The sequence below is a fragment of the Candoia aspera genome, chromosome 18 (assembly GCF_035149785.1).
Source record: "Candoia aspera isolate rCanAsp1 chromosome 18, rCanAsp1.hap2, whole genome shotgun sequence".
NCBI lineage: Eukaryota > Metazoa > Chordata > Lepidosauria > Squamata > Boidae > Candoia > Candoia aspera.
Window position 1 is genome coordinate 324,199 of NC_086170.1, and position 26,644 is coordinate 350,842.

At 59.4% G+C, this 26,644-nt stretch overlaps 3 protein-coding genes across 7 annotated transcripts; 1 reads left to right on the plus strand and 2 right to left on the minus strand.

The window, feature by feature from the left end:
• Positions 1-327: 327 nt before the first annotated feature.
• NECAP2 (NECAP endocytosis associated 2) lies at positions 328-5,427 on the minus strand. The gene is made up of 8 exons (XM_063317294.1): positions 5,293-5,427; positions 4,924-5,024; positions 4,675-4,779; positions 3,874-3,955; positions 3,173-3,281; positions 2,767-2,902; positions 2,332-2,419; positions 328-1,049 (listed from the first exon to the last, which is right to left on the minus strand). The coding sequence occupies exons 1-8, from the start codon at positions 5,385-5,387 to the stop codon at positions 1,004-1,006; spliced, it is 762 nt and encodes a 253-aa protein (XP_063173364.1). The 5' UTR covers positions 5,388-5,427; the 3' UTR covers positions 328-1,003.
• Positions 5,428-6,464: 1,037 nt separating this feature from the next.
• Positions 6,465-12,683, minus strand: SZRD1 (SUZ RNA binding domain containing 1). Of its 4 annotated transcripts, none has more exons than XM_063317298.1 (4): positions 12,533-12,683; positions 9,174-9,223; positions 8,643-8,897; positions 6,465-8,255 (listed from the first exon to the last, which is right to left on the minus strand). In XM_063317298.1, the coding sequence occupies exons 1-4, from the start codon at positions 12,581-12,583 to the stop codon at positions 8,153-8,155; spliced, it is 459 nt and encodes a 152-aa protein (XP_063173368.1). In that variant the 5' UTR covers positions 12,584-12,683; the 3' UTR covers positions 6,465-8,152. The 4 variants fall into 4 exon arrangements, with proteins under 4 accessions (XP_063173368.1, XP_063173365.1, XP_063173367.1 ...); XM_063317295.1 differs by having other exon boundaries at positions 8,643-8,894; positions 12,533-12,682; XM_063317297.1 differs by lacking the exon at positions 12,533-12,683 and adding an exon at positions 9,752-9,882 and having other exon boundaries at positions 8,643-8,894.
• Positions 12,684-13,481: 798 nt separating this feature from the next.
• On the plus strand, positions 13,482-26,422 carry FBXO42 (F-box protein 42). 2 transcript variants are annotated; one of them, XM_063317313.1, is made up of 10 exons: positions 13,482-13,596; positions 17,626-17,898; positions 19,127-19,243; positions 19,993-20,127; positions 23,153-23,306; positions 23,436-23,546; positions 23,634-23,730; positions 24,230-24,286; positions 24,698-24,817; positions 25,158-26,422. In XM_063317313.1, the coding sequence occupies exons 2-10, from the start codon at positions 17,640-17,642 to the stop codon at positions 26,286-26,288; spliced, it is 2,181 nt and encodes a 726-aa protein (XP_063173383.1). In that variant the 5' UTR covers positions 13,482-13,596; positions 17,626-17,639; the 3' UTR covers positions 26,289-26,422. The 2 variants fall into 2 exon arrangements, with proteins under 2 accessions (XP_063173383.1, XP_063173384.1); XM_063317314.1 differs by lacking the exon at positions 13,482-13,596 and adding an exon at positions 16,930-17,083.
• The last annotated feature ends 222 nt before the right edge of the window (positions 26,423-26,644 follow it).

Sequence of the window (26,644 nt, forward strand, 5' to 3'; positions counted from 1 at the left end):
GGAGTCCAATCTGCCCGCCTCGCCGTCAATCAAGGAGCGGCGAAAAGGGCTGGCGGGAAACGTTCATTGCCGACACGGACCGCCGAAGCGCCGTCGCCGCCCAAATCGCAACCGCATCGCCGACGAAGCGGCGGCCCCGGAAAAGGAAATACGCGCCGGAGCTCCTGAAAAGCCGGCGGGAGGCAAGGCGGCCGCGCTGGTCTCCGACCCAAGCTTCCCCCCTTCACATTTGCATCGCAACATTTCACTAACTTCACAAAGGCCAGAATTTGCACTTTTATGTAACATTGCCTGGTTTCCCACGTTTCCCTCAAGGGATGCCTGGGACACCGAAAGAGAGCTAATCACCCAGGGGATTGCATTTGCACTTGTGTCCCTTCCTCCTCCCAAAGCAGTTCAAACCTTTCCCCCCTGCACGCACACAGGACAAGGCTGAGCGAAGAGTATTTCAGTGTTGCTGTGGAGGTACTGAACACGCTGCCAGAGCCCCTTCCGAGGACAAGGCCCAGTCCTGGGGCGCTCTGGGAGGAAAACTTGCACCAGCGGAACCCAGCGCAGGGCCAGACCGCCAGAGGGCTGGCAGCTGTGATCCTCCCCCGCGGTGGCTCTTTCTGCAGGCCCTGGGGCGGAGTCAGCGGAGGGACATGGCCTGTTGGGGACGCCCCTGGCCGAAGAACAGTTCGTTACTCCTCTTGGCAGGGAAAAAGGCACAGCTGGAAAAAGGGAAAGGCAGAAGGGCAGGCAAGAGGTCTTCGCTTTGGAAGCAAGCAGCTGGAGTTGGAGCAGAAACCGTGTCTCGTCCCCTCCCCCGTGAAAGTTCCAGTGCTGGGTGGGAGGACTCGCAGGGCTCCCTCCTTCGCCTTCCCACCATGCCTGAGGCCAAGTCCAAGCCAATCCAGGAAGAGGATCCCTTGGAGGGCCAGTGGGGCAAGACCCGTCCTCCCGACCTCTGGACTAGCAAAGAGAAGGGCCCCTCCTTGGCCTTCGGGCCGCCCCCTCCGCTTCAGAACTGGACCCAACCCGAGTTCTGCGGTGGCTGAGAGACAGACCTACAAGGAGACAAACACAGATACAGCCCTTGAGCGCAGGCTCTCCTGGTGTGTGGCTACCTGTCTGCCGGAGCAAGAAGGCAAAGCGGGGTTCCTTTTGGGCAGGGGCCTCACAGTTCGGCGCCTGGCAGGCAGCACCTGCATCAAGGAACCTTAACTGGCGAACCGGCATCTGGGCTGGAGTCAGCCGCAAATCTAGTTAGGATCCAAAGAATTTTTGAGAGGAAAGCAGAGAGGCTTTCGCCTCAAATGACACTCACCGGAACCCACCTTTGCACACTGTGGCAGCCCTTCGGAAGAGTTTGTGAAGGCTCGCACTCTAACTGAGCAGTTGATCGCTTAAGAATTCATTGACAAATCATGGCTGCAGTGAAAACTATCCACAGGGAAGTGACCTTGACTCACCTCTTGCAATTAAAGGGGATAAAACTCCAAAGTCTGCTCTATTAATTAGCCAAAATGAGATGCCCTTAATATGCTAAAAGTAACATCAGCAAACCTTCCTTTAAATTGCACTTCATTCTCCACCTTCCTCTTGACAAAAAGGCTCACCCACTGGAATGATGCTGTTTAAAGTATCTTACTAGAATTGGTGAATTGTGCATTGTGCTGGCTCAAAAAGTCCAGCATAACCCTTGCTCAAGTTGCTGACGTTTAGTGCTATGGTTTAGAGCAGGGTTTCCCAGCCTGGACAACTTTAAAATGTGGGCTTCAAGTGCCAGAATTCTTAGCAACAGCCATGCGGCCTGAGGAATTCTGGGAGTTGAAGGCCACACGTCTCTAAGTCTCTCTGCTCGGGAAATGCTGGTTTAGAGCATTTCCATAGAGTAAGGGACATTGATATGGAGAAGCTGCCGACGCAAAGAGGGCTGAAATCTTTTCTAAGTCCAGAATGTCCAGATCACATGTGGAAGCAGCTCAGGCACATGCCTCCCTGATTCACTGAAGTACAAAGGGAGGTGGTACAGCACAATCAGAATTTATATCCAGCCTCAATAAAAGTAGTTTTATCCTTTCTGTGGAGTTGATTTCATGGTCTAGTCTACAAAGTGGGCCTGGGTATTTCTTGGATAAGCACCAGGCTATATTACCAAAGGAAAAAAAGAAGACACAAACACTAAGATTTTCAAGGTCCAGACTTCAAGGCAATTCTTCGCTGTACGGACACAACAGTGCCGCTGCCCCTGCCCTGTAGAGTCGGAAGAGAGAGAATGTGCTCGGGAAGATGGTGGTGGGGCAGGGCTTATCCTCCCAAAACATGACAGAAGGGGCATCTCCTCACCCAGAAGCCTTGGTGAAGTCTCCCCAAATGTCTGCAGATGCGTCTGTTGTAAAACTTAGGGGCTGTGAGGGCTGAGACCTGGCAGCATCTGCTGGCAAACAGAGCACGGGGAGGAGAAGAGGTTAGATTTTTTGTTAGGACTTCTTTCCCATTTCCAGACCCCCACAGAAAGGGCTTTTGTCACAGCTAGCTCACAGGAGTGCTATTACTTAGTACATGCCAGTTCCCTTTAAAGGACCTTGCCACGAGGGATGCCTCTGCTGAGGGACTGCTGGTAACAGGCAGAAATGAGACCCTGGGGTCCTCAGGGTGGGCCTAAAGACCCCTGGCTGATGCCATCCACTGCCAAAGGGCTCATACGGCGTCAAACCAGGAGCTCCCTTTTCCAGCTCAGTGCAAAAGCCAACCCACAGGAGCCAAAGGGGTCACACGGACCTGCTGAGGGAAGCTGCTCTCCAAGGGTGGGGAGGAGGGCCGTCTTGCCCCCTGGAGGGCGGGGGAGAAGGGGGAGTCCTGTGGAATCGGAAGGTCGTGGCCTACTTCCCGAAGAACTGTCCTTTTTCTTCATATTCTGGAGGGAGAAGAAAAAGCTTTCGCTCCCGCATGGAAAACCACTTGGAAGCCTCCCACATGACGACAGAGGCAAGCCCGAGGAGGAGGGATTCACCCTCACTTCCTTTCCCATCAGGCTTCAGTCTGGTTTCTTTCCCCAACTCACAAGCTGGAAGAAATTGCCCACCAAGCTGACAGCAGGCCACTGCACTGCTGAGCCTTACAAGTGCAATCCGAGTGTGCCTGTCTTGCTTCTCCAACCTAGGACAACCCCCAAGGTGTTCCTCACCGCAATGTTGAGCTTGATGGTCTGCCCTTCCTTGAAGCCCAAGTCAAGCCTGGGCCCCTGCGGTGAATTTTGGGCTTCTCTGGCTAACTCGTTCTGCTGCTTGACCCACCTGCAGAGAGAGGGAGGGAAAGGGGTTTTTCTGGTGGGGAGCAAGAAAAGATACAGACAGAAGCAGCAAGGAAGCCTTCCGCCTAGGAGAGGTGAGTTACTTAAGGCACGCATGTTCTGTTCCAGGAAAAAATCCATATAGTAAAGGTGGCCTTCCAAATCCTGTCTTTGCCTCTAGAGCAAGAAGCAAGTTGAGAGAAGCAGCCGTTGATGGAATCTCCACCCGCACTGCTGCTTTGGATCTTGTCCCTCTGCTGGCCCAGATATTTGGCTCTGAGATACTTCTGGAACAGCTGAATGCTGCTGGCAAGGGGACCTAAAGGGGTTTTGATTGCTTCCCCACCCCTCTAGAATGGCCTTCCCTGCACATTCAGAGGGTCCCCTCCCTGACAACATTTAGGAAGGCTGTTAAAATAGAGCTGTTCTGCAAAGGTTGTCAATATCGCTCCCGGATGCCAGGTAAGGTTTTGATTGGTGGATGCAACTCAGGAAGGATCAGGTGTGATTGCTCATGGCGGACCCCTCTGCCCATTTCCCTTCCCTAGAAAAGAGAGGCTCCAGCAGAATCCTGGCACCAAGGAGAGGGTGCTCACTTGAAATGGTCTTGCAGTGCCACATTGAAGTCAAAAGCATCACCTCGGTCAACAAAGCCAATTCCGATGAACGCGCGGCGCCCTGCAAGGAAAACCAGGCTCAGGAAGGCAGTGAAGGTCACTGGCCATTGGGAAGCCCATTGGAAGCCAGAAACAAAGACCGCAGGAAGGCGAGTTGTACCACAGCATCAACACGCAGCTCCAGAGGGGCCCAAGCTGCAGCGTGGCACCTGAGGCGGCGTTCTCCGAACAGGCCAGTGACCTGGCGAGAAGCAGCAGGCCCACTCGGGGTGGGTGCCGAGACTCCAACCTCCATTCTCACAGCGAATCGCTATGTGGGAGGGGCTGCAGCAACTCAGGTGCCCCCAAAACTAGTTAGGAGAGGGTTATCGCGTGCAGCACAGAACAATCAGGCTTTCAAACAAGGAGCGGATTTGACAGAGGGGAGCCAAGCTGGGAGAACCAAGAACGTTTGGCAGAAGAGCCCAGTTGGGGGAGCGGCCTGATACACAGAGGAGGAGGGAGCGGATCTCCCACAGAAGGGCCGCTGCAGCCTTGCACGCCACGTCAGGAAAGAAAAAGAGAAGACTTAGGAGCTTTCGTGAGTGAGCCAGTTTGCTTCGAACTACTTCTTCCATTTTCCCAATACCGGGTAAGTCTCCGCCATCGGCTCCAGGACGAGGGATGAGCACGACAGGAAGCGGCTTTGCAGGCACATTGAAACCGACAATCAGCTTCGACCAAGAAAGACAGAATTCCCCGCCCAAGAGGATAAGATCCACACCGCCGCCGCGTCCATACCATTCCCGTCTTCAATCCGGATGACAAAATATCGGCTTGAGTCCGTCACACCCTCCACAGCAGCGCTAGGAAACTGGTCCACCACGGCCTGGGCAAAAAGTTCTCCTGGGGAGGGGGGAAGATGCCGTGAGGAGCCAGCCCGCTGCTCCGCAGGAAGGCTCTGCCTCTTGCCGCCCCGGGCAAGGCTGCTGCTCGAGAGCTGCCTCCGCGCCCACCCGGGCCCGCGTTGGGGGCCGCGCCGCTCCTCACCTGAGTTCTTGTCCTCCAGCTTGATGTAAGCCACGCTCCCGCGAGCGGTGATGCGCATCCGGCCGGTCCAGGCCGGCTGGTCCAGCGGCCACTCCGCGGCACTAGCGGCGGGAGGAAAGGGCAAGCGAGCCCGGCCCGTCAGCACCGCCCCTTCCTCTGGGGCGGCGCCCAACCGAGCCCCCGCCCTGCCCGCGCGCCTCCGTCGCGGGGCCCTTTGCAGGAGGGCCCTCTGCGCGTGCCCAGAGACCCTTCGCCACTCCCTTGCTCGGGGCAGCAGCGGGCCGCCAGCTCAGCCGGGGGAGGCGGGCCTGGCCGTCCCGCAGCGTCCCCGAGAGGGAGGACACTCCGCACCCGCCGGGGGGGCCTCACCGGTAGCCACGGTTGGAGGCCCGCGGGGGCACGCGGTAGACGTGCACCTCCGGCTTGATGCACAAGACCGACTCGCAGTCCTCGCCTTCCGCCATCTCGACCGCCTCAGCCGCGGGAGACACCGACACCACGGGCCCTCCCGAGCATGCGCAGACACCCCTTCTCGCCCTGAGGCAGCTCCTGTCGTCACTTCCGAGCCGGAGTTCTACTCCGGAAGTGGGCGGAACACGCCCGAGGCGGGCTAGAGCGCCGCTGCCCCCGTTGCTTGCAGAGCCGCTGACGCCGAGCTCGCCTCCGCGCGCGGCGGGGCGCTACCGCCGCCTTTGTGTCTTCACAGAGAGGCGGCCCGCCTGGCGCGGCGGCGGGGGAGCCGCTCCCGGGTCACCCCCGCAGGCGCGTTTGCCCCGGCAGCCCCGAGGGGCGTCCGGCGGGAGCCCTCCTTCGGGCGCCGATCACCGCCGCTCAAGCCCCGCTCGCAGCAGGAATAACGAGGAGGCCGCACGTTTAAAAGTTGCCGCGTTTATTTAAAATACACTGAGTCGCGCATCCACACCGGCCGGCGCGGGCAGCCTCTGCCTGGCGCGCGGCCCCCCGCGGCCCCGCAGCTCGAGCGCTGACGCCGGGCGGGCTCCCTCCCTGCCGGACTCCGGGCGGGCGCCGGCTCCTCCTCCCGATCGCGACGGCGGCCGCGGACCGCTGCCTTCCCCCCGTGCTGCCTGGGATCCTCTCTTCGGACTCGAAGCGGAGGAGGAAAGGCAGCCAGGCCGCGAGGTCCCGAGTCGGCCGTAACAATTCTTGGAAAAGGCCGAGCGCGTTTGCAAGTTATTGCTCGACTTCTGTCTGGTGGTTTTCCCTGCTTTGCGAAAAGCCACTCCTGCAAATGCACCTCGCTTGCCCTTTCCTGAAACATCTGCAGGCGTGTACAAGAGAGACCCTAAGGCAAAATTTTACCTAAAAGGAGGCCAGTTTTCTGAAGGCCCAACAATTTTAACTTGTGCAGGGGCTCCAGGAGGCAGGACGGAAAGGGGAGATGCAACACACACACCCCGCCCCCCCCCCTCGTTGCCATTTCGGACAGAAACGGGGGAGGATAGAAAGAAACGCTTTAGCTAGAAGCAAGCAAGCGGGGAGGCGGGTGGAGAGAGAGGATACACACTCAAGGGTCAGCCACGTTTTTCACTTTTTGTACACAGGTAGTTTTATTTCTATTATTCCTTTTTTGACCAGTTACTTGTTTTGCAGTATTTTTGTACATGTCCTATGTTGATGTACAAAGAGACACCGTTCCAGCGCCCCACACTCCTCCCCCCACCCCCTTGCAGCCCAAGGTTTCCCTTCTGTTCCAGCATAAGAGGAGAGGATTTTAAGGGTGGGATTCCCTTGACCCAGGCAAGCCACAGAGGTGTCCCTTTCTACACCGGTTCTGTCCTCCAAAACCAGACAGTGAAACCAAAAGGCAGACTCGGGAAGCACAGTGAAGCAAGCTAGCCCAGGCACCTGAAAGCGGTGCTGGAGGGAGACCTAAGACCTGCCCTCAATACGGCTGCTAAAGAGCAAAGCCCCAGCTGGTTCGACACGTGGGGGGCACCTACCACAGGCAGGTCTCCTAACACCCACCAGCTTCTCAAGTATTTTTTGTCCAACCACCTGGGAAAACGCTAGAATATCACGCAGGGCCCACAAGCAACCATCTGTCACCACAAATCCGTTCTTCCATGCCATTTTAAAAATGGCTCTATGCCCTCAGGCCTGTCATAAGACCTCAAGCCTTTCATAATCCATCCCATTTTGCGAGGGAAGGAAATCTGATCTCCTGCCCTTTCTCACTTCTGAACCTTGCTTGTATCCCACTCCTTTCCCTTCCAAACAGCATGCTAACCAGGAACAGAGCTCACAGCACACGGGCCAAACTCCTGGGCTCGCAGCTGGGCTCACAGCTTGCCTGGTGTCCGTGGCCAGCACAAGCACCACTTGGCCACTGGGTTCCTCCCCCGCGCCTCCCGTCCTCCCAAGGGCCCAGCGCGAGGGGAGCTAAGGAACTAGTCTGTGCCTACTTCAGGGTCCTAGTGGCAAAAGGCAGACCTTCCTCATGGTCCAGAAGCAGCGCGAGTAGGCGAAGGAGTGCTGGCCAAGACGAGGGGCCTGGCAATCCATCCTGCCCCGAGGCGGAAGATGAGCCACAGCCCGTCACACAGAGGCACCGGGGCGCCTGCCGGCTCACAGGCCTCCAAGAGGCCAAGCTGGCCTGGGGGGAGACAGGCCTAAGGGCCCTCCCTCCATTTGCTCAGAAGCAGCAGCAAGCAGGAGGAGACAGGGTTTGCCCACCGTCGCTTCCTCCCCATTCCCCTTCTTTTTGAACACTACCAACTACCATTTCTCAGATCAACAAGTTAAACAGCTAACACACCCCCTTTCTTCTTCCCACGCGTGATGCTTCAAAGCCATCCCATTCCCCAAAGCAAACCATCAAACCTTCCGCCCACCCGCCCTGTCTGCACCTTGCTTCAAACGTAACACGCACCAACATGCACATCTTGGGAAGCAGAGCCCCCCTCCTGCTGCTAGTCCTGGGGGGCCAATGGGAGAAGTCATTCCTTTGCAGGCGCTCACTTCAGCAGGTGGGAGGTTGGGGCAACCCAGCACCCCGTGGGAGAAGCCTGCCCCGCTTCCTCCTCCCTTGGCACGCCCTCCTTGGCATGTCAGTCCCACAGGGAGGTGCAGGAGTCCCAGGGCCAGGGCTGAGGGCCACAGTGAGCCGGGGGCACACCCGGCCAGAGTCACGCCCCTGTGGCACAGGTCCATCGGTCTGCCGAGGAGGGGGAGCCCCCTGCTGTCATACTACCCAGTCAGCCAGCCAAGCCTATCTGCGTTGCTTGAAGCCCTGCGAACCGTCCGGGCCCAGCGGCTGCCTGATCACATTGCTGGGCTGCCTGGAGTCTTCAGGCTGGGAGATCCTGGTGGGCCTGGAAGGGGTAAAAAACGCTCGGTCCAGCAAACAGCTCCCCCTGGTGGCCCGAACAAGAGCCTGGCCCTGACCCTAGGAGGACATGCCGTCCAGCCTCGAGGCGAGAAATACCCACAGAGGCGCAAGAGGAGGTCCTCCTTCGGGGAGCCAGTCCCAGGGCTGCACCCCTCAAACCAAACACAGACCTGAGGCCCCCCCAAGCAGCTTTCTGAGCAAGCTTCCCTTGCCCCCGTGCCCCTTAAACTGAGCCCCCGATGGGACATCCCACTGAGTCGGTAGGTCCCACCCACCAGCATCCCACGTCGGTGCCTTCTGGGTGCATACCGGACCTGGGCCCCAGGCAGAAGAGAGAGGTACCAGCCAGAGGCCGGGGGGGCGGCCTTACCGGTCAAGGATCGGCTTCTCTTGCTCCTCTTCGGGGCTGGCGCTGCCCAGAATCCGCTTCCTGGCCTCCGCGTATTCGGCCTCCCTCTGCGCCAGCGACTTCACTGGGAAGGCAGGTCGGCTGGCAGAGTTGGGGTTACTCAGCACCCCGTTGCTCGTGGGCCGCTTTAAGATCCGAATCTGTGGCGGTGGGCCCGAAGGAAGGCTGTCGTCCTGAATCACGATCGGCACTTTGGGCGGGGACTTGGACTTCCTGCTATAAGAAGGGAGAGGGAAAGCGTTGCTTTGTGCCGTTGGGCAAAAGAGCTCACCCAACCCTCCACACTAAGTCCCTCTGCCTGTGCGCCGAGAGGCAGGGCAGGAGTCGCCAAGCCTGCTCTCTCATTTGCCCATCCAGCTCTCCTCCTCCTAATCGGAACAGGCAGGGTTCTGGGTTCAGCTAGCGGCAAGTCCATAAAAAAGATGATGCAAATGCCCCCGTTTTTCCAGCCAGCACCAGCAAGAGCATGGCGGAACGACTGAACAGTCTTACCTTTCCTTCTGGGTGATTTTCAGTTTCTTTTCCAGTCGCCTATCTATCTCCTGCAAAGCAACATCACTCAGTCAAATCCCATTCCTTGCTTTGCACAGCCCTCTCTGGACCATGCCGGACAGGTCAGGCACCTGGTGGTACCAAGTGACAAGCCTGACCCTCCCCTCCCCTTCCCTCCCCGGCAAGCCTAGAAGAGAACACAACGTCTCACCATCAGTTACAAACCCATCTCTTGTTACAGTAAGAGATCAAAGCGGGGCCCTTTGCTTTTCCAGATGAAGGGAGCTGAGGGCGGGCGGGCCCTCCCTGGGAAGGGAGCCCAGGATAAACCTTATCCACGGGCCAGAATCAAAATGGGCTCCTGCCAGACATCAGATCCACTGGCAGCTGTGTCTGCTGACGCTTCTCCTTCTGAGCAGTGCAACCAGTGAGATAAAATTAGAGCCCGGTTTGCAGGTTGGCCAAACGCAGCAGCTGAGGACCAGACTGGCTTCTCTGCTGGTTCTCAGCTAGAGTCACGGCTGTGCCTTTCGCCCTGCAAATCGGGCTGCTTGGGTCACTCCCGCCCGCACACTTACCATAGCGCCTGCCTGGTCAGCCCCACTGGACAAACACGCCTTTTCCCCCAGCAGTTGGGGGAGGGCAGCTCTTCCACCCAAGGGCCCTGTCTGTCACCGGTTAAGATCAGCCACAGAGGTGGCCAGGAACATGAGAATCCGTTCCCTGCCCGAGACCTGGGAGGGCATTTCTGTCATTCAAAGCAGGCAAGGCAGCTAGAGGTGGTCCAACAGCCTGACCGGACCCAGGCAGTGTCCAATGCTCCGTGCAGATGAGTGCACGGGAGCTCTCTCGGCTGGACTCCCCCTCAGCGAGATGGCATGTCTGAAGAGCTGCAGTTCTCCATAGTAGGGCTCTGCTCCCAGGTTACGCAAGGAAGCTTTCTGGAGCCATCTCCTTGGCTCTCGTAGGGAACGGTTGCCCCAAAGTCACTTTTTGGTGGAGGGGGAGGCCAGGCCCCAGCTGCCAGCCCTCTTTGGCCGTCAGGCTTTCTGTCTGCTCTGTGGCTGCTGGTTTTGCAACAAGAGCGGCATTCGCTTAATGGCTTCCCGGCTATGGTATAGCTGAATTTGCTTTGTAGTCCAAAGTCTGGAGGCTGAGTTAATCTTTGAACACGAAGACAAGCTCACTTAGCCAAAGGAGTTTTCTTCTCTAGCGAGCTCAAACGCACATACCCTCCATGCTCGCATAGGTGGATTTCCACCCACCCAAGCTTCAGTCGTGTTCATCTTACGCGGAACGTTGCCTGCTGGCTCTGACCAGGTGGGTCCCTTCTCCCAGCACCACCTATGTTGAGCGGCAAAGATGGCCCCACGAGCTGAGCGTCGGGCAGAGAATGGATTCTCCTACAGCTGCCCCACCTCCTCCATTAAATTGTCCGCTCCTCCAGCCAGCCTATGCAGCTGGCCGGTGCATACCAAGGGTCACTGTGTGAGAGGGTGGCCACGCAAGTGCAACAAATAGACGTACAGACAGACAGACAAGTATAACCACCAAAAATACTGAAGGCAATAACAAAATTCAGCTAGAGCGCATCCGTGTGGAAGGAACAGGCAGGGCAACTGCAGAGGGTTCATGGGAGCAAGTCCAGCATGCACCTCTGTCAGCCGAGGGGAAACGGACACAAGGACAGCAGTCAGCCCTCAAGCCTGCATCTGAGGCTCCAGAAGCTGAATGAAAGCACCCCCCAATTCATCCTGGGCTCTATCCCAGAGTCATCTCTGCCCTTCATGGGCCTGGGTTCACTCAGAGGGTCATCCTGGGCAAGGAGGCAGCCGTTCCAAGCAGCAGCAGCAACTGCAGCTCTGTGTCCATAAAAGATGGGGGTTCTTGGAACATACCCAGGAGGATGCCACGACCCACCTCCCTCCCGGCTTCAGGCGCACTCCTTGACTTCTAAGCTTCCCCCCTCCCACCCACCCACCCCGCCTGCCTGCCTGCCTGCCTGAAGTTCAGTGGGATGGCTGCGGATGAGCAGATGCTGTACGCGCTTCAAGCCAGTGCTCTACCACCCTGGAAGAATTAAAACAACGGTCCACGTCATGCAGGAAGACAGCAGAGGAACCTTCTCTTTGGCTCAGGCATATCACCTGAAAGAGGCATGTTGCTTGCTTTCTGAGAGCAAGGAAGTCCTGACCTCAAGTATTTGAGATCAAGGAAACCACCGCCACATAAGAACCGCCGAAACAGAGGATAAATAGATAAACGCAGACGCAAAGGGACAGCCTTTTCAGGAAGTCATAGTTGACAATTTCTTCGTTGGCTCCAAACGTCTTAAAAAGTTGGGCACCGTGACCCGTGCCCTGCCCTCGGATGGGCACCTGCAGGCAGCTATCCGACTCCAGACAAACACGGCTCTCTGCGACAGGGAGGCATCCAGCCAATCGGAAGGATGCGGGGCTGCTGGGAGTAGCCGAGGAGCCCGAGGACCCCTAATCCTCCGCCCCCCGAGAGCCAAGCGCCCACGCCAGCCTCTCCGGGCACCAGGGGCATGCTGGGGCAGCCGTGCTCCCCTCTCCTCTCCCCCCCCGCCCGCGGACAGAGGGCCTCTCCCCGCTCCCGGAGCGCCGCAAAGCCGAGGGCTTGGGCGCAGCGGCTTTTCTCGGGGAGCGAGAGACGAGGCAGCGGCAGCTCTTCCAACCTGCGCAGCTGGCAAGCGGGTCACCCCCGCTGCTCCAGAAACCGGTGGGGACGGGCGACTGCATTCCCGTTCCTCGCGGGCAGCGCCTTGCGCGCAGTCCCGGAGGGGCGTCCACCCTCGGGGGGGGGAACCCCTCCATAAGGCCTGAGATACCACGGCCTGCCGCCGCCGCGCCCCGCGCTCAGGAGACCCAGCGGGCTGCTCAGGCTGGCAGCCTCCGCGGAGGGGCTTCTTCGGGGGAGGAGTACGATGCCCGCGCGGGGCCCAGAGCCACCGGGGGGCACCCAGACGGAGGCCTCCGGCCGCAGCCCAAGTCGCCCCCACGGCCCGGGGGGAAAGCGCCTGGGGACTCGTCGCTCCGCCGCCGCCGCCCCCCGCGCCCCGCCTCGCGGGCTACGGGCGCACCCGGGGAAGGAGGCGGGCGGCAGCGGGGCCGGTCCGCGCCTATTTGGCCCCGGGTGCCCCCGCCCACAGGGAGCCCTCTCCGGGGAGTCGGCCGCCCGGAGACCACGTGTTCGAGGAAAGGGGGCACGGCCCCTTTAAGAGGCCTAGGAGCCGCCGCGAACCGGGGATGCCTCGCCCCGGCCCCCTGATCCCGCCCGGGGACTGGCCGCCTGCTCACGGGGGCCTCCCTAGGGCTCCGCGCGGCTCCAGGACTCACCCCGCTGTCGGCCGCCTCCTCCCAACTCTCGGCGACCTCCTCATCTTCCATTGTAATGCCCCTCCGCCGCCAGCCCGCCCGAAGCGCATGCGCACGGCACCTGGCCCGACCCTGTCGGCGACCGCGGCCGGCCGGCCCCGCCTTTGGCGTCAGCTCGCGCCAACGCGCTTGCGCCAGCTGTCTTCCCGTGCTGCTCCGGTATAGGCTGGCGGCTGTCAACCAAGCGCCCCCTGCCGGACGCTTCCTGTCCACGCAGGGACGGCTCCTCCGCCCGCCCGCCCACCTCAGACTAGCTCATCGAGGAGACGCCCTAGGAAGGGCTGCACATGCGCATTTGCGCCCTCAGCAATCGTAACAGCGCGTCTACAACCCTGCTCATGCAACCCCCTTTCTTACCCGGGGGGAGCTCGCGCGCCCTAGCTACGTTCGGTATCGCGAGGTTTCCGCCTACGCGTGGAGTATTGCCAAATACTAATTCGGGGGGAAAAAAGCGGGACTTTCATCAACTCCCCCAAAACTAAACTACGCGGCCTTGAGGGCCAATCCAGTAATCCGCAGGCCGAGTCAGGCGTCTCTGACTCGCAACCCCCGGGCTCCCACTCGACAAACGGAAAACAGGCAGCGCGGCCGCCCGCGGCGCAGCCTCCCCGCCATACTACTGCGGCGCAAGGCCCCAGCCGCGGGCGCAGTCTGTTGTCGCCTCCCTCGCGCCCCCGCAGGAGATTCTTCCGCCACTCCTATCATGGCGCCCGCCGTGCCCGGCTCGCCCTTCCAGGGATGGCGGCAGGGCGGCCACGCGCGCCCGCGTTCCGCCCCGCCCCGCCCCTTTCTCGAAGCGAAGGTTCTTTTGGCTCTGGCTCCGCCCGGCGGCCGGCGTGCACACGCGCACTGGGAAGCCGCCCCAACTCGCCCCGCCCCCTCCCCGCCCGGTCGGGACGGCGGCAACAAAATGGCGGCGGCCACGGCGGCCGGGAAGGGTCAGGCTCTTCGCGAAGTCGGTCGCGGGGGCTGCGGGTGCCCGCCCAGGCGGCAAGAAGCGCTGTGAACCGGGGAGGGCGAGCCAGGTGAGGCAGCGGCCCCGATCCAAGGGGGAGCCGCCGCTGCGCCCCGGGCAGCGCGTGCCCTCCCTCGGGGCCCTTCCGCGCCGCGGGGCCTCAGGAGCGTCGCCCCCCGCCCCCGAATCGGCGCGGCCCACGTGCCCTGGCCGACGGCCCGGAGGCTCCGAGGCGGCCTCGCGGCTCCCGGGCTGCGTGGCTTCCCCGCCCGGGGCAGGGCAGGCTCCGCCGGTCGGGGCGCCTCCCTCAAAGCGAGGTCGGGCGGGGACCCCCGGGCTGGGGGCGGCCCTTCTCCTTCGCTTGCCGTTGCCGTTGCAGAGCCGCGGGAGGGCCACGGCGGCTGCTCCGGACCCAGGCCGGACCACCCGGCCCGTCTCCCAGCGTGCCTGAGCGCTCGCCCCCCGAAGTCCCGCGGGCGGTGGCAGGCCTGTCCCCAGGTAGACCGCCCACCAGTGGGAAGGCTCAGCCACCCCCGGCGCCCCGCCGTTCTGACCCTTCCGGGGAGATGGCCGCGGCTTCCCCTGCGCAGCCCTGCCCTTGACCTGAGTGAGCCGCGCTTTCCCCACCGAGAATCCCTCTGCGGACGGCGGGGAGAAGAGATTGCCCTGAAAAGGGAAAATGTAGGGTCTGGATGGCAACCCTCTGCCCAGCTGGAAAAAACGGGGTTCCGGTTCAGGCTTTAGCAGAGGGGCGTTTCCCTAACCCTGGGTGGGCAACTCCCCTGCGAGAGAGGATGTTCTGCCGGCGCAGGAGCAGAGGCCTCCCTGGGTGGGTGGGATGACTAAGGCATGCCAGCAGCCCACCTCCATGGCAAGCAGAGCCACTCTCTGCACTGCCTTGCTCAGTGCTGCCAACTTGACCCGGTGGATGGCAACCTGCCACCACTGCCGCTGCCTTCCCTCTTCTGCTCCCAGCAGTCTTGCTAGGGCTGCATTCTGGGCACAGATTCCCCCACACCACCACCCCCGCAGGCCTCCCTGGGGCTTGGTTTCCTTGGGCCAGGCTTGCTGAGCTTGGAGCTCTGTCTAGCATGGGATGCTGATCTCTGGAAGGCACTAGATCAGTGCTGGCTGGGCTCATTGCACCTTTCTGGCTCCAGCCTGGACTGGCACTGCCTGTCTGGCAGGGCAGCAACCCACAGGGAGCTCTGAGGAGGATGGGGCAAGGCACAGAGAAAGTGAGGGTGTGCCACGGCCAGCTGCCCTGTGTGCGCATCCTTGGGTCCGAAACAGGGCTCCCATCTGGAGGAGGCGCTGCAGTGGGGAGATGTCGCCGCTTGCGCAGAGGCCCTTTCAGTGGGAGCAGGACAAGCCGTTCGGTCCCTCTTGCCCGCTCGCCGTCTTTTGGGCCCAATTTGTTCCCTCCCCCTCCCCTCTTCAAAAGCACATTGCTGCCTACCAAATTTTGACCAGCTGTGCCATGCGGCCACCACCAAAGGCTTGGCTCCAGCCTGGCAGGCCTCCCGAGGCAGCCTGGATGCCGCCAGACTTGGCCCAGGCAGTTTGCTGCCCTGTGGTTCATGTAGCAAATGCTTTGCCAGGAGCAAGCCTTGTCTGCGCACACAGACTGGTGGCACAGGTGAAGGTAGTGGAATTCGTTGGGTCACCCCAGAGTTTGCTCTTTGGCAGGCCATTTTCCAGAAGGCTGGGAATGTCCAGCAGCATGTTGTGTGAGCAAATTTTGAATTCATCTTATTTGAAAAGGGAGCTGCAGCATTCCCTGACATGTTGCCCTCAGGAATTCTGGCAGGTTTGAGCCTTCCACAGTTTGGGAGCAATGCAGAAGGGGAGTCCCCGAGCTGCCTTCTCGTGGTTCCTTCTGCGCAAGAGCTGTAGAAAGGGGCAAGCTGGGTATGATAAGCTTGCCGCTGGTTCAGCCGTGGAACGGAAAGTTTTCAGAGCATCAGCTGTGTGACCAATGAAACTGTCAGAAATACTGGAACAACCTGGCCATTAAGGGAGCTTATTTTCTCCTCTCCCTCTGGCAAAATGAGGTGCCTTTGGGTCTGCTGCCAGATGTTTCCTGACCCTGGGGCTTGAGAGGAAAGGGGTCCTGCACGTGCAGAGCTAAGACAGGGCGGGCTCTTCTGGCTGCTTTGGAGATTGCTGAACAACTGGCTCTGCTTTTTTAACGCTTGTCTTCAGACAGCCGCCAGCACGGTTTTGTGCCAGACTGACACCCTCCCCTCCTATTAAGCTTAAATGATTCACAGTTGCACCCCTGCTTCCTGCAGATGAGGAATGCACACTGTGGAAGTGGCACTCTCTGCAGCACAGAGCGCGTGAGAAGGGTCCCTGGTTAAGTGCCGGGGGTCACGGCAACCTCTCTGCAGAGCCTGTTCAGTAAGAAGCCGAAGTAGGATTCAGCCCTCAGAAGCTCAAAAGGCTCTGCCTCAAAGCCAAGGAAACAGCGGGGCTTCTGCACGAGATAGCCCTCCTGCCCAGACTCCTTTTGTGGGATAGGTTTTCCTAAGTAGCTCAGGGGAAACCTGATGGATTCCTTGCCCAGGCACTGCAGTCTTCTGCTCCGTTCCTTGTGTCATCTTTCCGTTCCCCTTCCGCTCTGCCATCCAAGCTGTCCCAGAAGCTGCACAAGAGGTCCATAAGCAAGCGGACCCTTCCAGCATCAGGAAAGGGAGCTCACTGATGGATGTTTCTGATGAAGTGGGAGCAGCACTCCAGATTTCTTAGGGCTAGGGAAATGAGCAGGCTGCCATGTGCAAACTAACGATTCACTGGCTGTGATTTGCACAACTAAACCTCTGGGAGATTCTCAGGAGAACAGGGCGGGCATCTTCCTTGATCCTTCTGGGGTATGAGTGGTACTGTTGCCCTTTTGGTCCTTCCCTGAAGGACGTGTCACCCAGAGGTCTGAACGGTCTCAGAGGGTGTGATTAGTAAACAGCTCCAAGCAGCTTGTCTGCCAAGGAGTCAGCGCTGGTGCAAGCGAGGGATTGCTCATTTTTCCCAAAGGAAGGGGGGGGGATTAGGAGACTCAGAGAGATGGCAGCTTCTTCCACATTTGCCTTCCAGTTCTAGAGGATATTTGGAGAGCTCTGCATGGCTCCCCTAACCCCGCCCCAAGCTGGCATGCCACACTAAATCTTTGGAGGGGCTTGTTTCTTGTGGCAAAAGTGAAGCTCGGGGGGGTTCAGATGTCGACCTTTGAGTGTGCGCACCCATTTGCGAGGAGATGGTAAGCAGGGCTTCACCTGCCAGTTGAGAAGTTTCTCACAGGCTTGAGATCTGGACGATTCTTGGTTTTTAAACCCCGGATTTCAACGGGAGGTTCACTCGACAAGACCTCATTTCTCTCCAACTATTCCCAGAGCAGTGGGGAGTAGAGAGTGCTGGCTCCCACCTACAGTTGCAGGACAACTCGGCTCTTCTGGTCTCCCCTTTCCCTGCCCATCCAGGTGAGGCCCGTGTCCTCCTTGGAGCCTCCCCTGAGCTTGTGGGAGAGCTCCGAGCTGGCTGCGTTGCTGACCTTAACTGGGGTGAGCAAGGAACTGTTACTACGAGGTCATCCCAAGGGAAGAACTGGTTTGGGAGGCCACCTGGGGCACCTGTATGGGCTGGAAGAACTTGAAGATCTTGAACTTGACCAGTCTGACAGAGAGGCTGCTTGTATTCCGAGTCTCAGCCAAAGGCAGATGAGAGCCTGTTGTGCTCTCGGAATTACAGCCTAAGGATGGCATGTGTCAACAGAGCAGCCCCCACCCACAGATGCCCAGACGCTCCTGCAGCACGGGGTGGGTGCAGCGGGTGCTCTGAGCAAAGTGCAGGGACGTCTGTGGAGGGAGGGAGGGAGGGAGGTGCTCTTTTTCTCACGCGGCCTCACAGGAAAACAAACTCAGCCCTGCCAGCAGGAGACTGAGCAGAGCACTGCCTCCTGAGTCCATCTTCTAGGGCTCCCAAGGGGTCTGGCTGCTGCTGAGCTCACTGTGAGCTGTGAGATGGGCTGCTAAGAAAAGGGTCCCTCTGCCAGAAGACTGGCCGGTAACCTCTAGCCTTCCCCCCCCCCCACTTTTTGGAGCAGGGGAGTGGGATGCCATGGCTAACTCAGAGAGCGACGATGACAGCTTCATGGCTGTGGATGCTGAGGACGCTGTGGCTGAAGGGACCATGGATCAGGATGAGCAAACGTGCGCTGCCCCTCCCCAGGAGGAGGAGGAGGGAGGGGCTCGGCCTCGCAGGTCCATGCAGGAGCTGCCGGAAGAGGTGCTCGAGTACATCCTGTCCTTCCTCTCGCCGTATCAGGAGCACAAGACGGCCGCCCTCGTCTGCAAGCAGTGGTATCGCCTCATCAAAGGTATGGAGGGGTCTCCTTGTGTTTCTCCAGCCCAAACAGGTTCGAGGGAGGCCTGGCTGTTCGGCAAGAAGGCGGCGATGGGAACTGGACCGCAGGCAGGGTTAGTGTTGTGCCATCCAAGACTCTGGGAAGCACGCCTGGACCCCGAGAATGCCAGAAACGGGTGAAGCGGGGGCATTGTCAGGGGACTGGAGGACCCCCTCTCCTTTTTCCTTGTTTCCCCCAGTGCTCTCCAGAGCAAAGCAAGAGGCAGGCGGGCAGTGCCTCCGCCACCTCCACGGGCACGTTTTGGGCTTCGGCCTGGCCGCTCGCTTTCCCTTGACTTCCAGTTTGGTTTCAGTTTTCTCCCAGAGTAGAAGCTGCCTTATTCTTGTTAGTGCTGACGTACAATGGGTCAATTGCTTTTCACATTTTTAACAAAATGCTAAAAGAATAACGTGGTGGTTGAGGAATTGGACTTGGGCCGGAGCAGCCCAGGTTAAACTCCCACCAGCTGCTGGGCCTGCTGGGGACTGAGCCGGTCACTTCCTCTCGGCCCATCCCAGAGGGCTTGGGGTCACTGCGATCCCTGGGGGAGGGGGTATATAATAAACAGTGATTTTTTAAGCCCCAGATCCGTAGCATGTAAGAACAACACGTGGGCTCTTGTGCACGTGCTTGAATGTTGCAGCCAGAGGTTTTGGATCCAGAGATGTGTCTACGTAAGCCCACAAGACTGAGAGCGTTTTCCAAGGAATGGAAAATTCAGCCCTTCTAGGAAACTGGCTTGGCCTGCTTTTCCATCCCATGCATCCCAAACAGTTTCCAGCATTCCTAAAAGACAATATAAAACTCTTCTCCCACCACTGCTTACCCCTCGCTTGGGGGCAGGGTTTGCTGGCCGACTGAGCTGAACAGATTGGACGGGGAGCCCTCCGCCCTCCAAGCCTCTCTGATGGCCACACCGCCTTCGGTAACGAACGCAAGTGGGGCTCCGCAGCTCTAGGGAAGACTGGCTTCTGCAAGTCTTTGGGCACGAGGGCGGGGAGTGTGCATTTTGCCTCTCAAAAAAGAACAGAGCTGCAGGCTAGAGGGACCCAGAAGTCTTCCGAAAGTGCCCTAAAAGCTCCCCACCGGGAGACGCTGCCTCTGCGCGTTCACTGTCCTGCATCAATCCAGGCCCAGCAGCCCCTCCACCCGCCGCCTTCCCGTCCCAATCGGCGTCTCGCTGCGCTTCCTCCTCTTCCAGGGGTGGCCCACCAGTGTTACCATGGCTTCATCAAGTCAGTCCAAGAAGGGAACATCCAGTGGGAGAGCCGCACCTACCCCTACCCTGGCACCCCCATCACGCAGCGTTTTTCGCACAGTAGGTACCTGGCGCCGGCAGAAGGTGTCAAGCTCGGAGGACCACAGGGTGGGGGGGCTCCCAGGACCCCGTGGGGACCCCCACACTCTTCCTTCTCGCGAAGAGGCTGGCTGCGGCACAGGCTGCGCCGAGGCTGCGGGAGCTGAGGAGAGGCGAGCCCCCGATGTTAGCTGGAAACCAGGAGGTCCCAGGAGCAGCGGTTGCTCCTTTCGAGCCCCCTGTTAAGCCAAACTCTGCTCCTAGGAGAAAGGAGCAAGCATCAGTTCTGGTGGTAGAGGGAGAGAGATGGTTTTTCCTCTTTAAGCGTTCATACTTTTCTGATTTATTAAAGAGTCTTTCAGATGAGATACGGTAAGTGAAATGCTGAGACTGGATAGGCATGTCCATGAATAGCATGCTTTTCAAAGGAGGAGGTCATAGTGGCATGTCAGCTGGGACACCCCTTAAACCTCAACTCAAAGGACCTGGGACTCCCCTGGACCAAGCTCCCTCAGGTCCACAGAAGTCTGAACAGTCCCGCTGCTCTGGCAGACCCGCACGATGGATGGCTGGGGTTCAGGGCAGAAGGCCGCTGATATGTTCGGCCCTGGGAAACCGGGAGAATGAAAGGAAGCGCTGTGGTACCCCAGGCTTTGTGGGCTTTTCATGAGGTCCTCAACTGGGGGGCAGGGGAGGAATTGTGGTTTTCCCAGGGTGGGTTTGGTGGGAATGGCTTTGAAGTTGGCTGTCTTTGGTCCTCTGATTTGCAGGTGCCTGTTACTATGACGCCAATCAGTCGATGTACGTCTTTGGGGGCTGCACCCAGAGCAGCTGCAACGCTGCCTTCAATGACCTCTGGCGGCTCGACCTCAACAGCAAGGAATGGATCCGGCCCCTGGCCTCAGGTGAGGGGCTGGCGCTCCCACTGGCTCACCTGGTCACTGTATCGGCCTCCCCAGAAGGGCTCCTTGCGGAAACAGCTGCTGGGGCTTCCTCCCTTTGGGGCTGGCCCTAGGCTGCTGCCGACCTCTGAGCAGCGGGGGTGCGGGCACTGTGGCCGGGTGGATACGGGCCTCCCAGACCTCAAGGAGCCTTACTTGGGGAACCCCTTTGAAAGCCTGGCCTTCTCTCCTCCACTCCCCCTTTTTGCTGCCAGTTCCGGTGGCCCGATCCCCAGTTCTCCTTTGAAGCGAGCTGGGACAGTGTTGTGGGGGGCAAAGGGACAAGAGGGCCTCCCTGTGAAGAACCCCCCAGCCCCCTGGATGGGGGAAGGAAACGCCCCGCTCAGGCGGGTGGCCCAGAGGGCTCTCGTCAGTAGGCAGCAGCAACTCCTGCTTCCCCCCAGAGTGCAACTCAGGGCACCTCGTGATGCTCTCAGGCCGCCTCCTCGGTGAGGTCAGGAGCAGCAGCTGCCTGCCTGTTCACGCCACCTTCCCCAGGCAAGGACTCTCGGAGTTCTGGGCGTTCCCGGGACAGGTATTTGACAAAGCTGATCAGACGTGTCTCTGCTGGTTGCACCACCAGCCAGAAAGAGTGTGGGAAATCCGTACATTCTCACAATCCTCGGGTTCCCACCATGAGGGCAATCCATTGTTGAAAACAAAGAGCTTTTTTCCCATTTAAATACCAAGCGATTTGCTTTGCATGTTAACAAAACATACAGTTTTGCTAAACACTGAGGAGGCCCTTTGAATGTAGGCCAAGGCTGCAAGCCCCAGAAGTGCTGGAAAGCCTGGCCCAAGGACGGCCTGGCCCACGGACCCCAACCCCGCTTTTCTCCCAATGCCTTCCTGCCGGCTCTGCCCTTTGGAGTAGAGGGGAAAAAGGGATTGTGACGTTTGACACTCGGGATAACGTCCATCTCTTTGGGGAGACGGTGCAGGGGCGTCCTGATGGATTTCCTCTCCCCGCAGCCTACAATGTTAAGAGCAGGGCCAGCGGGAGCTTTCCTGGAGCCCTGCCCGCTCCGCCTTGGGAGGAGGCACGACCGGCCCCTCGAGGCAGGGAGCCTGATCCAGCAGCCTGGTCAACCAGAGTTGCCCTGTGAACCTTTTGGAGACCGGGACTGGTCTCCAGTGGTGGCAGGTCTGTTTCAGGGCAGGGAGGTTCTGCCAGTCTCTTCTGCACTGCGAGAAATTCTTTGGGGGCCGAGAGAGAGAATGTCTTCGTCTGCAGCCCTGCAATTGCCAGGAACTGGCAGGGCCACCTCAATTCCCAAATTCTTGTCAGTCACCCTTAGAGCTAAAGGTGGCCTTTCTCACACTCTCCTTTTGAAGAGCTGCAGTGCTGCCTTTTAAAAGGCCACACAACTTACCACTTAATAAGAGCACCAACTGTGGCTTCCAGGCCCTTTTCTTCCCCATCTGCAGTGGGAGCTGAATCCCCTTTTCTGCTCAACCGACAGCTCGACGCCCTGCCAACCAAGGAAAGAGGTTTCTCAGGGGGCCCTGGAACTTTGGCCTATTCCGTGACACACGTCAGCCCTATAGAAACTGGAACCCACGGAGGGACCTCTGGGGGAAAGGGGCAGCCGCAGTCTCTGCCCACAGAAAAGCAGGCCGCAGCGCAGCTGGGAAGGCCCTCGCGCCGCCTCTTTTCCCTCAGTCAGGGCAGGCAACTCTTGCTGTGGTCGCCCTCCGGCTCCCTGGCATTCCTGCGCTGCTTTCTGGGCATTGACAATGTTTCCAGCAGGCAGGGGTGGTTATTTTTGTCCAGGCCTGACCTTGCCTTATTCGCCTCCTGTGGAATTCGTTGCTTCCTCCTGGGAATTGAAGGCCTGGGCCATTCATTTTGTGAGCCCAGGCTGCAGAGAGTCCCATCCCCAATTTTGGGGATGGACCCTTCTCCTCCTCGTGTCAGCCTGACCTTGGGGTCGTGTGGAACGTGGCAAGAGGGCCAAGTTCCCAAGGAGCAAGTTAAGGCTCCCCCTGTGAACTTACTTTTACCGCACTGCACTGCAGGGCGCCTGTGCCTTTGGGGGGGTGGACCATCCCCACCCCTTTCCACAGAGGGGAAACAGCTCCCTCGGCCGTCTGGAGCAAGCGTATTCTTGGCCACAGGCTGGCTGGCTTTGGCAGCTTCCCTCTCAAACATCTCGGGAAGTTCTGGACACAGGGTTTAAGGCAGAGGGAGCCCCAGTTCCACTGACTCTGCCTTCTCTGCTCTGCCCAGCAGTGGGTCTCCTGCATCCCTTGCCAGGCACATCCTTCAGCTGTAGCCCCGAAATCTGGAAAGAGGATAGCTCTGTTCAACTTTGATAGTGGCCAAAAGCAGCCCGCTGGCCTGCTGCTTCCTTACCTAGCTGAGCCACCCAGAATATTCGGCCTCTGCGTTGTCGGCCCGTTCCCCTTGGAATCCCTGGCCCCCATGGGTCAATAACTGTCTGGAGGGAGGGTTCCCGTACCGCCCCCCTGTAGAGGGTCTCTTGAGATGGGCTTTGCCTCTGTCGCCCCCCCAGGTCATCACAAGTGGCCCCATTAGGGCCCCCTTCTCTTGCTTAGAGCTCTTGGGCGAACACAGAGGGATGCCGCCCTTCTAGTTTTCTGCCGCTGGGAGGGAATACCTCTAGATTTGGAGCGAGGGCGGTTTTAGCAGGACAGCAGCTGAGGATCCCCTGCCTTTACTGAGTACAGCCACCCCTGTGAAGGGTGGGGGCAGTTGGGTCTGTTTGCCTCCAGGACAGAATTGTACACCTACCTCCAATGAGGGTGTCCTGTTTTCCTTCAAAGACAAACTGGATTGTGGCAAAAGGTTGCCTAATTCAAATAGATTGACCAACTGTTTGTTACAAGTCAGCTAGGGGGGAAATTACAGGAGGGAGGAAGCCCCTCTGCCCAATTGTCAGGCCTCATTTGGCTGTGACATCCGAGCGCCACGCGAGCCCCCCGAGTCCCTTTCCAGGGGTTGCCTGAAACCATTCTCCCGTCACAGGTTCCTACCCGTCACCAAAGGCCGGGGCGACCCTCGTCGTGTATAAGGACTTGCTGGTGCTGTTTGGTGGCTGGACACGGCCAAGCCCTTACCCCCTCCACCAGCCAGAGAGGTTCTTTGATGAAATACACACCTACTCTCCTTCCAAAAACTGGTAAGAGCGTTCAGCTGTTCCTCAGCCTCTGCTTCCAGCATCTTGTTTTGGCTGAGAAAAGAGGCACGTTGCGCATACCGTGTGCCTTTTGGGCTGGCTCCATGCGTAATCCTCCCCCTCCTCCTGCAGGTGGAACTGCGTGGTGACGACCCACGGCCCCCCTCCCATGGCCGGCCACTCCTCCTGCGTGATCCAGGACAGGATGATCGTCTTTGGAGGCTCTCTCGGGTCCCGGCAGATGTAAGTCGCTTTCCTCCTCCCACCAGTAAAGAATTTCCGCTCTCCCTGAAAAGCCGCCCAAGGTCCTCCGCCTTGTCTTACTTGCAGGAGCAGTGACGTCTGGGTGCTGGATCTGGAACACTGGACCTGGTCGAAGCCAAACGTCTCTGGCCCTGGGCCTCACCCACGCGGAGGCCAGTCCCAGGTAGCGCTCCCTGCTTTAGCAGAAGCCCTTCCCAGAAGTGGTGCAGGCAGCACAGTGACACACACACACACACCATTTCCCCACAAGCAAGCAAGCCTTCCAGCGCCCAGATAAAGCCCCGGCGTTTCTGGCAGCTCCAGCCCAAAGGGAGATGAGGCACTGCCCTAGACGGAGTCTTTCCCGTCCCTAGCGCATGCCGAGGATGGGCACTGGGACCGTTCAGTGCAAAGTTATGCCCAGAGCCAAGGAGGTCCCAGTTAAAGGAGGGGTTGGTGGAGCATTTCCCATTCACGTTTGAGGTAGCATCACCCTGGAACAGGGAGCAGCTGAGTCTTCCTTGATAGGTCTTGGAGATCAAGCTGGGCCTGGAAAGGGGGTGGGGATGAAGACCCCGCGCACCCGCCTCTAAGCAGACTGTGTTCATTGCTGCCGGTGCATGCCAGGCCTTCTCTGGGCGTGCTGGATGACGTCTTTGGGCGTTTCTTTCCCTGTTCTTCAGATTGTCATAGATGACGAAACCATCCTGGTCCTTGGGGGCTGTGGTGGCCCAAATGCGGTGAGTAGACCAAGCTAGGGTTGCTCTAGCCATTGATCCCTTTCCCCCAGGGTGCCTCTTTTCTGCCCTTCCAAGGCAGGCCGGCTGGCCTGCCCACCTGGCGCTGCTTCCATCTGAACAGGCTCTGGTCTACCCACGGGCAATCCATGGCTTGCTAGCATCCTCTGGCTGCCAGGTCCGATTGGCCCCCACAAAAGCTTCCTTCTTGGGGGCTCAATAAAGAAACTCCTCTGTGCTGTGCTGTGCTGCACGTCTTATGAAGAAGAAAAGAGGGAGCACAGCAGACAAACTGGCAAGAAATTCCGTGAGCCCCGAGGATTGTGAAGTCTTCTCCAGAGAGAACAACCGTAGAGTAAGGCTGGGCAGAGGGCCCCGTTATCCGGATGTTTACGTGTTTGCCTGCTCCTGCAGCTTTTCAAGGACGCTTGGCTACTGCATATGAGCTCCAGCCATCCCTGGGCGTGGCAGCCCCTGAAGGTGGAGAATGAAGACCAAGGAGCCCCCGAGTTGTGGTGCCACCCGGCATGCAAGGTGAACGGGAGGGAAAGGCAAAGGGAATCCTGGATGAAATTCTCCTTCCTCCTCCATGCCTCCTCGTCAGCCAGGAAGGGGACGGCTTCTGTTTTAAGAGCATGTTGCACGCAGTAAGCTAACAGCGGGTCCCTTGATCGGCTGCTGCTCTCCTGAGCAGGGATGCGGCGCTTTCTTGCGGGCTGCGACACGAGTTGGCTGCCCTGTTCAGAGGCTCCCCTTCTCAACCCACTCCTTCACAGGCTAGGCTGAGGCCAGCCACATGCGGGAGCACCTGGGGATCCTGCTTTGCACTGCGGATTCCACAGTGCTCCTGTGCTAGCTGCTTCTCCTCTTCCAGGTGGGGCAGTGCGTGGTCGTCTTCAGCCAAGCCCCCAGCGGGAGGGCACCGCTCAGCCCCAGCTTGAACTCGCGCCCTTCTCCCATCAGTGCCACACCACCAGCCCTGCTTCCTGAGACGCGAGAGTACCGCTCTCAGTCTCCTGTTCGGACCGCAGATGAAGCCCCCTGCGTGAACGGCCGCTGGGGCACCCTGAGGCCCCGGGGGCAGAGGCAGACACCTTCTGGGTCCCGTGAAGGAAGCCTTTCGCCGGCCAGGGACGATAGCTCGCCGGTGCTGAACAGCAGTGAGGCCTCGTCTCCCGGCACCACAGCCGTGGGTGGGGCCTCTCCAGACAGCCCACTCCAGCTGCTTTCACCAAGCACAGCTTCTGCCACAGAAGGCTACGATCTGAAGGTCGGCGTTCCCTTGGCACCGCGACGGGGCTCTCTCCCTGATCAAAGGGACCTGCAACTGGCAGCTGCAGATTTGACCTGGGAGCCCAAGCCCTCTCCTCTCGTTTGCCAGCCGGATAGTGCGGAGAGCAGGACGGTCAGCCTAGCAGGCCCCAGGAACCCCCCCGAGCAGACCAATGGCGCTCACACCCCACCTCATGTGTCCAGCTCCTTGGGGGGGGCAGTTTCTCCTAGTGCACTGCGGCGGAGCCTGGAGGCAGTTCAGGCGCTCTCCTCGAAGGCCCTGCCCACTTTGGCAGTCCAAAGCCCTCCCACGGTGCCCTCGCCGGGATCCCCAGGCAGCCAGAGCAGTGCCAACCCCACCGAAGCAGCTGTGCCCACTGGCCCTCGACCCGGCTCTGCTCAAGGAGATGGGCATGCCTTACCACCCATTGCTCGTCGCCTGGGCCACCATCCACCTCAGTCACTGAATGTGGGCAAGCCCCTGTACCAGAGCATGAACTGCAAGCCCATGCAGATGTACGTGCTGGACATCAGAGATGCCAAGGGGTGCGGGCGGGTCCACTGGAAAGTGTTCCACAGCAACGCTGTGGTGGGGCCGCCCGAGACCAGCCTGCACACCGTGGTGCAGGGGCGGGGGGAAGTGATCATCTTCGGTGGCTTGATGGACAAGAAGCAGAACGTCAAATACTATCCCAAAACCAACGCCTTGTACTTTGTGCGCGCAAAGAGATAACGTGGCCGTGGGCAACCTCCTCTCCCCCTGCCCTGGCCCCGTGGCTCCCGCTGAACCGGTCCGCCCTGCCCTGCGCACACTGTTAAGCAGGTTGTGAATGTGGCATTCCACCCACCAATAAAGAGATCTAAGCAAACGGCGCAGACGGTTTCCTCCCACTCCCAGCAGGAGCTCGAGGACTGAGGCCCTTTTCTGGTGGAGAAAAGGCAGGTCCGGAGCGCTCGAGGCTCAAATACTGGTTTCAGGAGACCTGGCCGGGCGGGATCCAGCCGCAGCTTAGGTTGCCTGCGAGCTGAGTGCCCTCTGCCGGGTCTGATACCGCTGAGCCTGGCCAGCGTGCCAGAGGGCCACGTCTC

Bases quoted from the DNA above. Each gene is read 5' to 3' on its own strand.
- SZRD1 (XM_063317298.1), bottom strand. From the start codon at position 12,583: ATGGAAGATGAGGAGGTCGCCGAGAGTTGGGAGGAGGCGGCCGACAGC. The intron at 9,224-12,532 runs GTGAGTCCTGGA...GTTGCTTTGCAG, and splicing joins AGGAGGCGGCCGACAGCGGG to GAGATAGATAGGCGACTGGA. The intron at 8,898-9,173 runs GTAAGACTGTTC...CCCTTCTTATAG, and splicing joins AAAATCACCCAGAAGGAAAG to CAGGAAGTCCAAGTCCCCGC.
- NECAP2 (XM_063317294.1), bottom strand. From the start codon at position 5,387: ATGGCGGAAGGCGAGGACTGCGAGTCGGTCTTGTGCATCAAGCCGGAG. The intron at 5,025-5,292 runs GTGAGGCCCCCC...TCCCGCCGCTAG, and splicing joins GCCTCCAACCGTGGCTACCG to TGCCGCGGAGTGGCCGCTGG. The intron at 1,050-2,331 runs GTGAGGAGATGC...GTCTCCTTGTAG, and splicing joins GACTTCACCAAGGCTTCTGG to GTCTGTCTCTCAGCCACCGC.
- FBXO42 (XM_063317313.1), top strand. From the start codon at position 17,640: ATGGCTAACTCAGAGAGCGACGATGACAGCTTCATGGCTGTGGATGCT. The intron at 20,128-23,152 runs GTGAGGGGCTGG...CTCCCGTCACAG, and splicing joins GATCCGGCCCCTGGCCTCAG to GTTCCTACCCGTCACCAAAG. The intron at 24,287-24,697 runs GTGAGTAGACCA...CTGCTCCTGCAG, and splicing joins GCTGTGGTGGCCCAAATGCG to CTTTTCAAGGACGCTTGGCT.